The sequence below is a fragment of the Phoca vitulina genome, unplaced genomic scaffold (assembly GCF_004348235.1).
Source record: "Phoca vitulina isolate PV1807 unplaced genomic scaffold, GSC_HSeal_1.0 scaffold393, whole genome shotgun sequence".
NCBI lineage: Eukaryota > Metazoa > Chordata > Mammalia > Carnivora > Phocidae > Phoca > Phoca vitulina.
In genome coordinates, this window is record NW_022590080.1 from 2717 (window position 1) to 14512 (window position 11796).

The 11796-nt window shown below is 51.1% G+C and overlaps 1 protein-coding gene across 1 annotated transcript; it reads left to right on the top strand.

The window, feature by feature from the left end:
- Window positions 1–7132: 7132 nt before the first annotated feature.
- Window positions 7133–11380, top strand: PRSS47 (serine protease 47). The gene is made up of 4 exons (XM_032399528.1): window positions 7133–7283; window positions 8019–8364; window positions 9705–9990; window positions 11215–11380. The coding sequence occupies exons 1-4, from the start codon at window positions 7133–7135 to the stop codon at window positions 11254–11256; spliced, it is 825 nt and encodes a 274-aa protein (XP_032255419.1). The 3' UTR covers window positions 11257–11380.
- The last annotated feature ends 416 nt before the right edge of the window (window positions 11381–11796 follow it).

Sequence of the window (11796 nt, forward strand, 5' to 3'; positions counted from 1 at the left end):
TGGGTAGAAAATCCATGCCCAAGCTTGTCCTTGGTCGCAGCACAATTCAGTTCCATGCAGCTGACTCTCTGAGGTCCTGGTTTCCTCCTGGCATCCTCGAGGGCCAATCTCAGCTGCATGAGACCACCACATCCCTTGCCACGTAGCCCCACCGTCTTCATGCCAGCAACACGAAACCCTCTCCTGCTCTGAACTCAGACTGGGATCACATCACTCACTTGCCTGGGTCCAGTGTGCAGGTGGCAGATCATAGGACTTCTCATCCTCCATAATCATGTGAACCAATCCCTCATAACTGATCAATCTGTCTCTCTCTGTCTTTGTCTGTCTGTCTTTCTCTCTCTCCTGATTCCTATTAGCTCTGTTTTTCTGGAGAACCCCAACAAATACAGCAGTCACTATGAAAGTCACTAAAAATATAGTTAGAGGATTAACAGAGGAATTAGATGGCACAATAAAAAATGTGGAGAAGAGAGAAGTAGACAAGTAAAAGTGGGGAAAAGATAAGAGACACACAGAAAGCAAGTAGCAAACTGGAAAATGTAGTTCCAGCCACATCAGTAATCACCTAAGTGTGAAAAGTCAAACACTCCAATTTAAACATAGAGACTGACGGACCATGTTAAAAAAGCAAGGTCCTTATAAATATGGTCTCTAAAAAATAAGAAATTGGAATAAGTAACCCAACTTTTAATGGAATATGTAGAACTTTTATTTGCAGAGGAGATGATCCTCTATGTAGAAAATTCCAATGAACCCACCAAAACAAAACAAAAGAGACTAGAATTAATAAAGGTTGAGGATCCTAAGAAGAAATATTTCTTACAAAAGTCAATGGTATTTCTGTACACTAGGTATGGAAATATGAAAAGAAATTAACAAAATAATTTCATTCCCAGTAGTATGGAAAATACTTAGTTATAAATTTAATAAAGACGTATAAGTGAAAACTATAGAATATTGCTGAGAGAAGTTAAAGATCTAAGTAAATAGAGAAACATTTCTTGTTCATCGATCAGGAGATTTCATACTATCAAGAAGGCAATTCTCAAATTCACCTATAAATTTAATCCAGTCCCTGTGGAAATCCTAGCAGATTTTTTAGGGGTATAAATTGACCAGCTGATCCTATGATATATATGGGAATGTTAAAGGCCTAAAATAGCCTAAATAGTTTGGAAAAATAACAAATCTGGAAACCTTGTACTACCTGGTCCAAAATTTGCTACAACGCATTTTAGTCTAGACAGTGGAAATCTGGCATAAGAGTGCACATCCAGGACAGTGGCACAGGAGTGAGAGTGCAGAAATAAAATCTTATCTTTTATTATAAACTGATTTTCAACAAAGGCCCCAAAACAATTCAGTGGGGGAAAGACTAACTTTTTTTTTTTTTTTTTTAACTGAGAAATGGTGCCTGGACAAATGGATGAGTCACAAGAAAATCCAAAAAAACCAACCAACAGAAAAAACTTACATCACTCTAGACAACAGTGATTAAAAATCAACCCAAATGTAATTTCTCAATGAAAACAGTAGAAAGCCTTCATGATCTCTTAGTTATGACACCAAAAGCACGATCCATAGAAAAACCAAACTTATTAGACGTCATCAAAATTAAAAATTTTTGCTCTCCAAAAGCCACTGTGGAAAACATGAAAAGACAAGCCAGAGACTTGGAGAAAATATTCACACATCACATACCTGGTAAAGATCATAGATAACAACTCGATAAAAAGACAAACAAAACATTTTCTGAAATAGGCAAAAGATCTGATGGACATTTTCACTAAAGAAAACACGCGAGCAGCAATGAAGCCCATGCAAACACGTTCGACCTCGTTGGTCGTTAGGAGGAAGCCAATTAAAAGTATAGGAAGACAGCGCCTCACGCCCTGAGGAGGACTATGATAAAAAGACAAGTGTTGGCAAGCCCATAGAATAAACTGGAAGCTTCCTACACGGGAGCAGGAATTGAAATGGTGCAGACTCTTTGGAAAGCAGTTTGTCAGCTTATAGAACCTTGAAGATAAACTTACGTATGACCCAGCACTTTCAGTCCTTTCCCAGGAATCTACCCAAGAAAAATGAAAACAGATGTCCACACGAAGACCAATCCATGAATATTCATAGCAGCATTGTTTGTAATATCCCAAAACTGCAAACAGGGATGCCTAGGTGGCTCAGTCGGTTAAGCATTGGACTCTTGATTTTGGTTGGCTCAGGTCATGATCTCAGGGTCGTGAGATCGAGCTGGGTGTGGGGCTCTGTGTTGGGTAGGGAGTCTGCTTGAGACTCTCTCTCTCTCCCTGTGCTTGCATGAACCCTCAGGTGTGCACTCTCTCTCTCTTAAAAAAAAATTGCAAACAGGGGCACCTGGGTGGCTCAGATGGTTGGGTGTCTGCCTTCGGCTCAGGTCATGATCTCAGGGTCCTCAGGGATTGAGTCCCACATTGGGCTCCTTGCTTAGCGAGGAGCCTGCTTCTCCCTCTGCCTGCCACTTCCCCTGCTTGTACTCTCCCTCTCTCTCTCTCTGGCAAATAAATAAATAAAATCTTTAAAAAAAAATTGCAAACAATCCAAATGTCCATCAACTGGTAAATGGATCATCAAAACGTGGTACAACCGTACCAGAACAGAATACCTGTATGTGCCCCAGCATGCACGAACTTCCACAACAACGTGCTATGGCGCGAGCCAAGGTACTCGTGCTGTTTGACAAGGTCCAAGTATGGGGGACGATCCTGAAAACAGGAGCCTCCACAGCTGGCTCCTGCTATTCTCTTTCATTTTGTTTATGGCAATCTTTGTAATTGTGGGAATATTTCTGGGGTTTCAATTGTGGGAATATTTCTGGGGTTTCATGATAAAGTGACTACTCATCTTAGTTACGCCTATCTAAGCAATCATAATGAAACTAATTCCACGAAGAATTAGTTTCTATAGAACAAAATAACAAGACGGTCAAGCTCTGTTTAGCACCTTTCTCTTTGCTTACTGTTTTTTAGTTTTAGCGAAAGTCAATAAGCGGAAATGAATAAAGATCATGTTAATCATTACAAAGGAAAAATGAAAGAAGGCTATGTCTGTAATCCAGAAAATGATCTAAGATTTGGAAAAACAAAAATATCCTAACATATAAATAAAGTTCCTCCGAGGCTGTCAGGAGGAGATGCTTGCAACCTGATCCTGTGTCTGTGTCTCCTCATTCGCCGACGCCGTCCTTTCCTATGAGAGACACACCCCGGCTGGAGCTGGACTCCGGCAGTGCTAATGTTGCCGGACAGAACCAGTTCTGAACTCAGATTCGGCAGCTCCCTTCTCAAAAATCAACACTCGAGAGACAAGTGATAGTGGGAAAAGAGAGGTCGCTTTATTCAGAAAGCCAGCAACCGGGGAAGAGGGTGGACTAATGTCTGGAAGGCCACCGTCCCCGTCCAGGCCAAGCGGGAGGGTCTTAGAGGGGGAGGTGCAGGGAATGGGGAGGGGGCTGCGAGCGGGAGACACGGTGCCCAGGCAGTCGGCTCTATGTCCACGGGACCCTGACAGACTTGCTGGCATCCGTGGCAGGTATTTTTGAATGTGGTCTGGCCTTATCTCTTGGGAGAGACTGGTCCTTCACTCTCAAGGCCAGTGATCTGCAAATCCAAGGAGAGCAGGTTAGTTTGCTGCAGACGGCGACATCGGGCAGCAAGAAGGGGCAGCAAGAAGGGGCGCGTAAGCCTGAGGCCAGCTCCCCGCTGAGGCTTCAGGAGTGCTGTCACACTAAGTGAAAGAAGCCAGACTTGAAAGACTCCATAGTATGTGATTCCATTTATGTGAAATGTGCAGAAAACACAATTGCAGAGAGACATAAAGCAGATCGCTGGCTCTCTAGAGCCAATGGTGGGAGCAGAAATCAGCTGCAAATCTGGTGATTGTTCCACCGTTCTCGAAGTTGACTGAAAATCATTCAATTGTCCCTTCTAATGAGTGAATTTTATGGTATATAGATTATATCTCCATAAAGCTGTTTGAAAGGTGGACAAGAAATCTTGTAGCTGCATGACTTGGTGTTTCTATGGTTTCCATTCAACCCATGCAATCCTCAGTCTCTTACTGGCTCCTTCTTATTTGTCTCCTTTCTGTGTTTTGGTCTCTAATTTTGTTCTACATGTTTCTTTCAGTGATTTTATCCACTCCCAAGGCCTCAACTGTTGCCATGAACCTTAAAGTACTCTCTATCTCCAACCCCAGAACACTTCCCCAAATTCTAAATTGGTACTTCCAAATGCCTGTTGGACAAATCCAGCTGAATACTCCACAGAAATGTCAACCTCAATTCATGTAATACAGTCCTCAGGGTCCACCTCACCTTCACCATCGACCCTAGATTCCCTTTGACAAAGTTCATGAATTATTCTTTCAGCCTCCACAATGAAATATAAATGCTGCCCAACACTAGTGTAGTCTCCCAAAACCTAAGTGTGGATTTTTTAAATTTATTGAAGTATAAGTTCTTAACTAGTAAGTAAAGCTGGGTGCCCCTCAGCTTCTGTTTTCATTAAATAACAATAGTAGCTATTAAACTGATATTTCAGGGGCACCTGGGTGGCTCAGTCAGTTAAGTGGCCGACTCTTGGTGTCAGCTCCGGTCATGATCCCAGGGTGGTGAGACTGAGCCCCACAACTGCTCCTCACTGGGCATGCAGCCTGTTTAAGATTCTCTCTCTCCCTCTGCGCCCCCCTCCCCGCCAACTCACACACTCTCTCTCTCCAAACAACAACAACAGAAAATTGATATTTCAGTGTATACTGTGTGCTGGTCTAATTCCCTTACTCTCTCGACCCTAGGCTTGGTGGTGAATAAAATAATTTCCCTGTACACCCAAGGAAGTAAGTGTGAAATGATAGGATCTCACTCCGAATACCAACAAATGCAGGCTATTACATCAGAGTACATAATAGGGAGCATGTCTGACATTTGGATGTTCCCCTTTAGCTACAGAGAAATCACTGATTCACAAAGGTTTAGAGGTCTTTATCCATCTCGGAAATTGTTTGCAATTTGATTTTTTTAAATTTAATTTTATTATGTTATGTTAATCACCATACAATACATCATTAGTTTTTGATGTGGTGATCCACGATCCATTGTTTTTGTATAACACCCAGTGCTCCATGCAGTATGTTCCCTCCTAATACCCATCACCGGGCTAACCCATCCCCCCAACCCCCTTCCCTCTAAAGCCCTGTTTGTTTCTTAGAGTCCATAGTCTCTCATGGTTCATCTCTCCCTCCAATTCCTCCCCCCCATTTTTCCCTTCCTTCTCCTAATGTCCTTCATGCTATTCCTTATGTTCCACAAATAAGTGAAACCATATGATAATTGACTTTCTCTGCTTGACTTATTTCACTTAGCATAATCTCCTCCACTCCCATCCATGTTGATGTAAAAGTTGGGTATTCATCCTTTCTGATGGCTGAGTAATATTCCATTGTATATATGGACCACATCTTCTTTATCCATTCATCTGTTGAAGGGCATCTCGGCTCTTTCCACAGTTTGGCTATTGTGGACATTGCTGCTATGAACGTTGGGGTGCATATGGCCCTTCTTTTCACTACATCTGTGTCTTTGGGGTAAATACCCAGGAGTGCAATTGCTGGGTCATAGGGTAGCTCTAGTTTTAAATTTTTGAAGCACCTCCACACTGTTTTCCAAAGTGGCTGTACCAACTTGCATTCCCACCAAAGGTGTAAGAGGGTTCCTCTTTCTCCACAACCTCTCCAACATTGGTTGTTTCTTTCCCTGTCCATTTTTGCCATTCTAACTGGTGTAAGGTGGTATCTCAATGTGGTTTGGATTTGAATTTCCCTGATGGCTAATGATGATAAACATTTTTTCATGTGTCTGTTAGCCATTTGTATGTCTTCTTCAGAGAAGTGTCTGTTCATGTCTTCTGCCCATTTTTTTACTTGATTATGTGTTTTTTGGGTGTTGAGTTTAAGAAGTTCTTTATCGATCTTGGATACCAGCCCTTTATCTGTAGTGTCATTTGCAAATATCTTCTCCCATTCTGTGGGTTGCCTCTTTGTTTTGTTGACTGTTTCCTTTGCTGTGCAGAAGCTTTTTATCTTGATGAAGTCCCAAAAGTTCATTTTTGCTTTTGTTTCACTAGCTTTTGGAGATGTGTCTTGAAAGAAGTTGCTGTGGCTGATGTCAAAGAGGTTACTGCCTATGTTCTCCTCTAGGATTTTGATGGATTCCTGTCTCACATTGAGGTCTTTCATCCACTTTGAGTTTATCTTTGTGTACGGTGTTAGAGAATGGTCAAGTTTCATTCTTCTGCATGTGGCTGTCCAATTTTCCCAACACCATTTATTGAAGAAGACTGTCTTTTTTCCATTGCATATTTTTCCTGCTTTGTCAAAGATTATTTGACCATAGAGTTGAGGGTCCATATCTGGGCTCTCTATTCTGTTCCATTGGTCTATGTGTCTATTTTTGTGCCAGTACCATGCTGTCTTGGTGATCACTGCTTTGTAATATAGCTTGAAATTGGGCAACGTGATGTCCCCAGCTTTGTTTTTCTTTTTCAACATTTCCTTGGCGATTCGGGGTCTTTTCTGATTCCATACAAATTTTAGGATTGTTTGTTCCAGCACTTTGAAAAATGTCATTGGAATTTTGATCGGGATGGCATTGATGGTTCAAAATGACACACTGTAATGTTTCCCTCCCATTTTCTAGATTACCAGTTAGACTGAGCATGTTTTCCTGCCTGTGGACCCTTTACATCCCTACTCCCATGAATTACTTTCTAACATAGTTCCCATTTGTCTATGTGGAGTCTACTGTCTTTTGTCTTGAATTCCTAGGAGCACTTGACTGCACTGAGTTTGGGTCGCGCTGGGACCAGCTGGGCCCCCCAGGGGTCAGGACCAGGTGTGGGGAGGAGTCCAGGCCTGGGTCAAGGCTGGGCAGGGCTGGGCTGGGGTCCAGGCAGGCTCAGGGCCCAGGGTTAGGACGACGTGGTGCTGGGTGTGGGAGGGGGTCAGGGTGGGGACAGGGGCAGGGCCTGGGATCCAGACGGGGTCAGGGCGGAGGGTCAGGTCGGGTCGGGTCAGGCTGGGGTCAGCAGCTCTGGCGATGGGTACAGAGGTGCCAACCGGCCGCAGCGGAGGCTGGCTGGCGGCCCTGCTCTGGTTTCTGCTGCTGCCGGCAGGCATGCGAGGGTCCTGGTCGGAGGCCTCCGATGCCCCGGACCCCGCTCCAGATGAGGCGGAGGCCGAGGAGCCGGGTTGGCCTGAGCGCGGAGCACAGCCGTTGGCGACTGGGGCGGGTGCGATGGGCGGCGGTGTCTGGGCGGAGGGGTTCCGGGAGGGGCTGGGGCGGGGCCGCAGACCTCTCTTCTCTCCGCCCCCTCTGACCAGGCGGCCCTGGGACATCCCCAAACCCCAACACAGGTGGGTAACAGGCCCCACTGCCGACCCCCTGGAACTGGGCAGGTGGCCAGGCCTGGCCCTGGGATGGGGGCTGGGTGGGGGAGGGCTGTTGCTGAATGAGGGGCCCAGGAGGCCCCTCCCGGGGGTCCTGGGCACATCCCTGACCTCCCGGGCCCCCAGGTGTGAATCCCAGAACCAGGGCTGTCTTCATTAGCCCACTTCCTCTTCTTTGAGAAACGGCGCATCCTGAGTCAGGGGAGTGGCTTTCCCTGAGTTCCACAGCACCACACTCCTGCCTGGGAACCTCCCTCCCTGAGATGCTGCGGTGGGGTGGAGGGGCCACAGGAGCCCCCTGGACACGTGATCTGGAGCAGGTCTGGTAACCTGTGAGACCTGCAGCTCTTTGGTCTGCAGAGTAGGCGAGGAGGTGGAGTGTGCTTGTTGAAAGGAATGTCTGGGATGTGCCCAGTCCCCGGCAGGGGCGTTCAGAGACATGTCTCCCTGCAGATGCTGCTGTGGCCCCCTCATCCCCCTTGCCCCGCCCCGCCAGACCCCTGGGCCCTCATCCCCCCGGGCCCTCGTCCCGCCAGGGCTTGCTGGCCTGTGCTCTGCTCTGCAGCCCTCAGCCGCACTCATGAGGGCAGGGTCTGGCAACCCAGGCCCCTTGACCCTTGGCCTTGGTTTTTGCCCCTGTGACGTGGAGGAGGGCCTCTGTGACCGCATCATTTGGGGTCACCGGTGTCTCTGTCATGGACGGGGGGGTGTCTCCGCAGTGTGTGGGAAGCCCAAGGCGATGGGGAGGATCTACGGCGGCCGGGACGTGTTGGCGGGCCGGTGGCCGTGGCAGGCCAGCCTGCTGTTCCGGCGCGCGCACGTCTGCGGAGCCGTCCTCATTGACCCCCTCTGGCTGGTTTCCACGGCCCACTGCTTTCTCAAGTGAGTCCTCCTTCCTGGGTGCCAGCAGAGGGGCCGGTAGGGCCGGGGGATGAAGGGAGAGGAGTGAAGGGGTGATGGGTGTCCAATGCCAGTTCCTCTGGGCTTTGCTCTGGTGCGGTGTGTGGCCTCCAAACACACGACATTCCTGCCTTTGACCCATGTCCCCTCCACCTGAATGTGCTCCCCGCTCCCCGCGTCTCCGTCCTCGGCCCCTGTGCCTCCTCCAGCACGAACGTGCCCCAGGAGATGGGCAGGGTCTGTCCTGCTGCCATGCAGTGTGGGCAGGCTCTTTGCCTCCTCGGCCAGGGCTTCTCCTCAGTATCCGCAGACTCCTGGGCGTCAGACCGCAGGCAGGGACGTGGGACTGCACACACGGCCAGCAGCTAGCTGGTTTTTCTTACCACTTCTGCAGAACCGCGTGCCCAGGAGGAGTCGTGGTTGCTGGCACCCGCCTGCCAGGCTGCCTGGGTGGGCGGTGGGCTCCCTGAGCTTGACGTGGCTGCTCAGGAGGCTGGCTCCTCTGGCCTCCTGGGCCTGGCTCAGTGCCCGGCTTCTGAACAGACAAGGAGAGGTCTCAGGGGAGTGGGGGCATCACAGCCCAGGTCAGGGAGCTAGAGCTCAGGCACTGACTGGCTTTAAGGGCCCAGAGCCCCGTCAGAACCGACCCTCTCCCGCACGAGCCCCTCTGTGGCAAGGGGGTGTCTCCATGTTGGCAGGAGAGAAAGCCAACGTGGGAGAGAGGGGAGGGCCCTGTGGACAGGGAGGGAGGTCAGGAGAGGTGCAGTGGCCCAGCCGGCGCTGGGGAGAAGGCTTTGGGCCGGGGGGCGTGGGCTTCCAGGGGGTGGGCCACGTAGTCAGCAGGGTGGGTCGTTTCGTGTCTCGTGTTCAGGGGACAAGGCAAATGCACTCATTTGCTCATTTAAACAAATGAGCAAGTGGACCAGCAGCTGTGGGGCAGGAAGGTGTTTATAGGAAGAAGGGGCAGGAAAGGCGTGGGGCCGCAGCTGGGCCGTGGGGAGCTTTGGGAAGGGTCAGGCTAGAGCGAGGCCGGAGCTGGGGCTCCTCTGTGTAAAATGGAAGAGCTCGATGTGAGGCTCCACCAGGGAGCCTTGAGCACGAGGAGTCCCTGCTCCTCCAGTGTGGGGTGTAGTGGGGGAGACACGAGCCTGAGGCTGGGACGGAAGATCAGTCGGCCTCAGGATGGTTGGGAAGCGGAGGCAGAAGCCGCCTGGCCTCCCCTGCAGGCACAGGCTCTGGAGGAAGGGGCGGCTAGACGAGGGGCAGGGAGAGCGCCGGCCCACGCTCAGAGGGGAGAGCGACCACGAGCTCTTCTCCGCCAGCAAATCCCGCGCCCCAGCGGACTACCGGGTTCTGCTGGGAAGCACGCAGCTGAACCAGCCCTCCCAGCATGCACGCGAGATGTCCCTGAGCCGGATTATCGTGCACCCAGACTTTGAGAAGCGTCACCCCTTCGGGAGCGACATCGTCATGCTGCAGCTGCGCCTGCCCGTGAACCTCACCTCCTACATCGCCCCCGCCTGCCTCCCGAGCCCCGGCATGCAGCTGTCCAGCAGCTCGTCCTGCTGGATCACCGGCTGGGGGATGCTCAGCGAGGACAGTGAGGGGGTGCAGGGGAGGCAGGCGGGGGAGGGCCGCAGGGGAGAAGGGGGCTCAGTCTGAGGGGCCCCAGACAAGCAGCCACGGGACGTTGGGCCTCTGGGCCTCATTTCTAGAGGACTGGACCATTTTAGTTCTAGTTCTGAAAAGTGTGTGATTCTAAAGCTTCAGAGCTCCTTGAGTCCAAGGACTGTCCAGCCTCCAGCATTCTCCCTCTCTCTCCCTCCCTTGTGTGCACACACACACACACACACGCACGCACATGCACATGCACACATGCCTTCCCATCTGTGCTTAGAACAAGTCCAAACTCCCCGCCTTGGCGGTCAGGCCTGCGTGTCCTTGGCCCCCACCCTCCCTGCATGCCCCACCCCACGCCCCGTCCCAGCCACCAGCCTCCTTCCTGCTTGAGTGCTCCAGACCGTGCTGACCCTAGGGCCTTGGCCTCGGCTGGCTTCTCTGCCTGGCCTCTCTGCCCACCGGCGTTTGCTTGCGGGACTCACTCTGTCTTCACATCTACAACTCGGCCCCTCCTGCTTGCTCACAGGAGCTGAAAGGGGCACCTCCTCCTGTTGTTTCCTTCACACCATTTATTAGGTCTATAACAGTCCCGTCCACTTACCTCACTCACGCTGTGTCCCCAACAACAATGCCCCCTGTGTCGTGGGTATCCACAAGATGCCCAGCATGAGGACAGATGGATGGACGGGTGAGTGCTCGTGGCTGGATGGGGAGGCGTGGCTGGGAGATGAGTGGCTGGTGGCCAGTGTGCGGATGCTGGAGGGAGGGATGGAGCCGTGTGGGGACAGGTGGGTGCATGGGCAGGTGGGTGTGTGGACAGGTGGGTGTGTGGACAGGTGGGTGGAAGGAGGGAGCATGGTGGGGCGAGAGGTAGGAGGGTGGAGGGAAGGGAGGAAGGTCAACGACAGACAAGTAGACATGGATGGCATGCGCTGGTCAGTGGTTGCTAAGGGCCCACGAATGGCGTGTGTTGCTGGGATTTGCCTTCTGTCTTTGAGGACTAGGACAGATATGAGTGAGGTGCAGGGAATGGAAGAGTCTGTGGAAAGTCTGGGAAATAGGAGAGGAGCCTGTGAGGGACGGATGGAAGGCTGCCGCCGTGTTCGAGGCTCATCTGTGCTGAGCAGGCCCCATGTTTCGGGGGCAGCGGGGGTGCGGCATGGCTGGGCTTCCCCACAGCGCACGTCCCTGGTTCCCTTCTCGTCCACACAGAGCATCTGCATTCGCCCTTCCATCTGCAGGAGGGTAAGGTGAGCCTCATTGAGAACGAGTTCTGTAATGTCTTATACAGACAAAGACTTAGCAACAGCAAGACCTACTCTGTGCAAGAGGAGATGCTGTGTGCTGGGGACCTCTCGACGGGAAAGGCCATCTGCCAAGTGAGTGGGGCCGTTTCTCTTCTTCCCTGCCCACGCTCCTCTGTGTCCCCAGGGGCTGTGTTGCTTCTCCTCTGCTTGTGGAGCCCCCCGGGCCTGCGTGTCGTCCCGTCCGCAGCCCCTTCCTAAGCCACACGAGGGCACCCGCCGGGACCCCCACACGGCGTCTGTTTTAGCAGGCTTATTCCCGGGGGGCAGTGTCGCGTCTCCGTGTTGGGTTTGTGCGTTTGCTCTGCCCTGTCACTCGTCCTGAGCGTGCGTCTGCTCCCACGGCTCTGCCGGGCTTCGCCGTGTGCACTCGGGCCTGCCGCGGCCTCCACTCCTGAGGAGTATTCTCGGAGCTTCCGAGGCTTTCATTCCACTCACTTCCATTCACATTCTCCTTATGTCCACAGCAACTCCGAGTAGAGTTGTTGGA

What these genes read in the sequence shown, in the direction of transcription:
- PRSS47 (XM_032399528.1), top strand. Translation starts at nt 7,133, where the DNA reads ATGGGTACAGAGGTGCCAACCGGCCGCAGCGGAGGCTGGCTGGCGGCC. An exon ending in GGCGGAGGCCGAGGAGCCGG is followed by an intron (nt 7,284 to 8,018) that starts GTTGGCCTGAGC and finishes TCGTCCCGCCAG; the next exon opens with GGCTTGCTGGCCTGTGCTCT. An exon ending in TCAGCGAGGACAGTGAGGGG is followed by an intron (nt 9,991 to 11,214) that starts GTGCAGGGGAGG and finishes TCGTCCACACAG; the next exon opens with AGCATCTGCATTCGCCCTTC.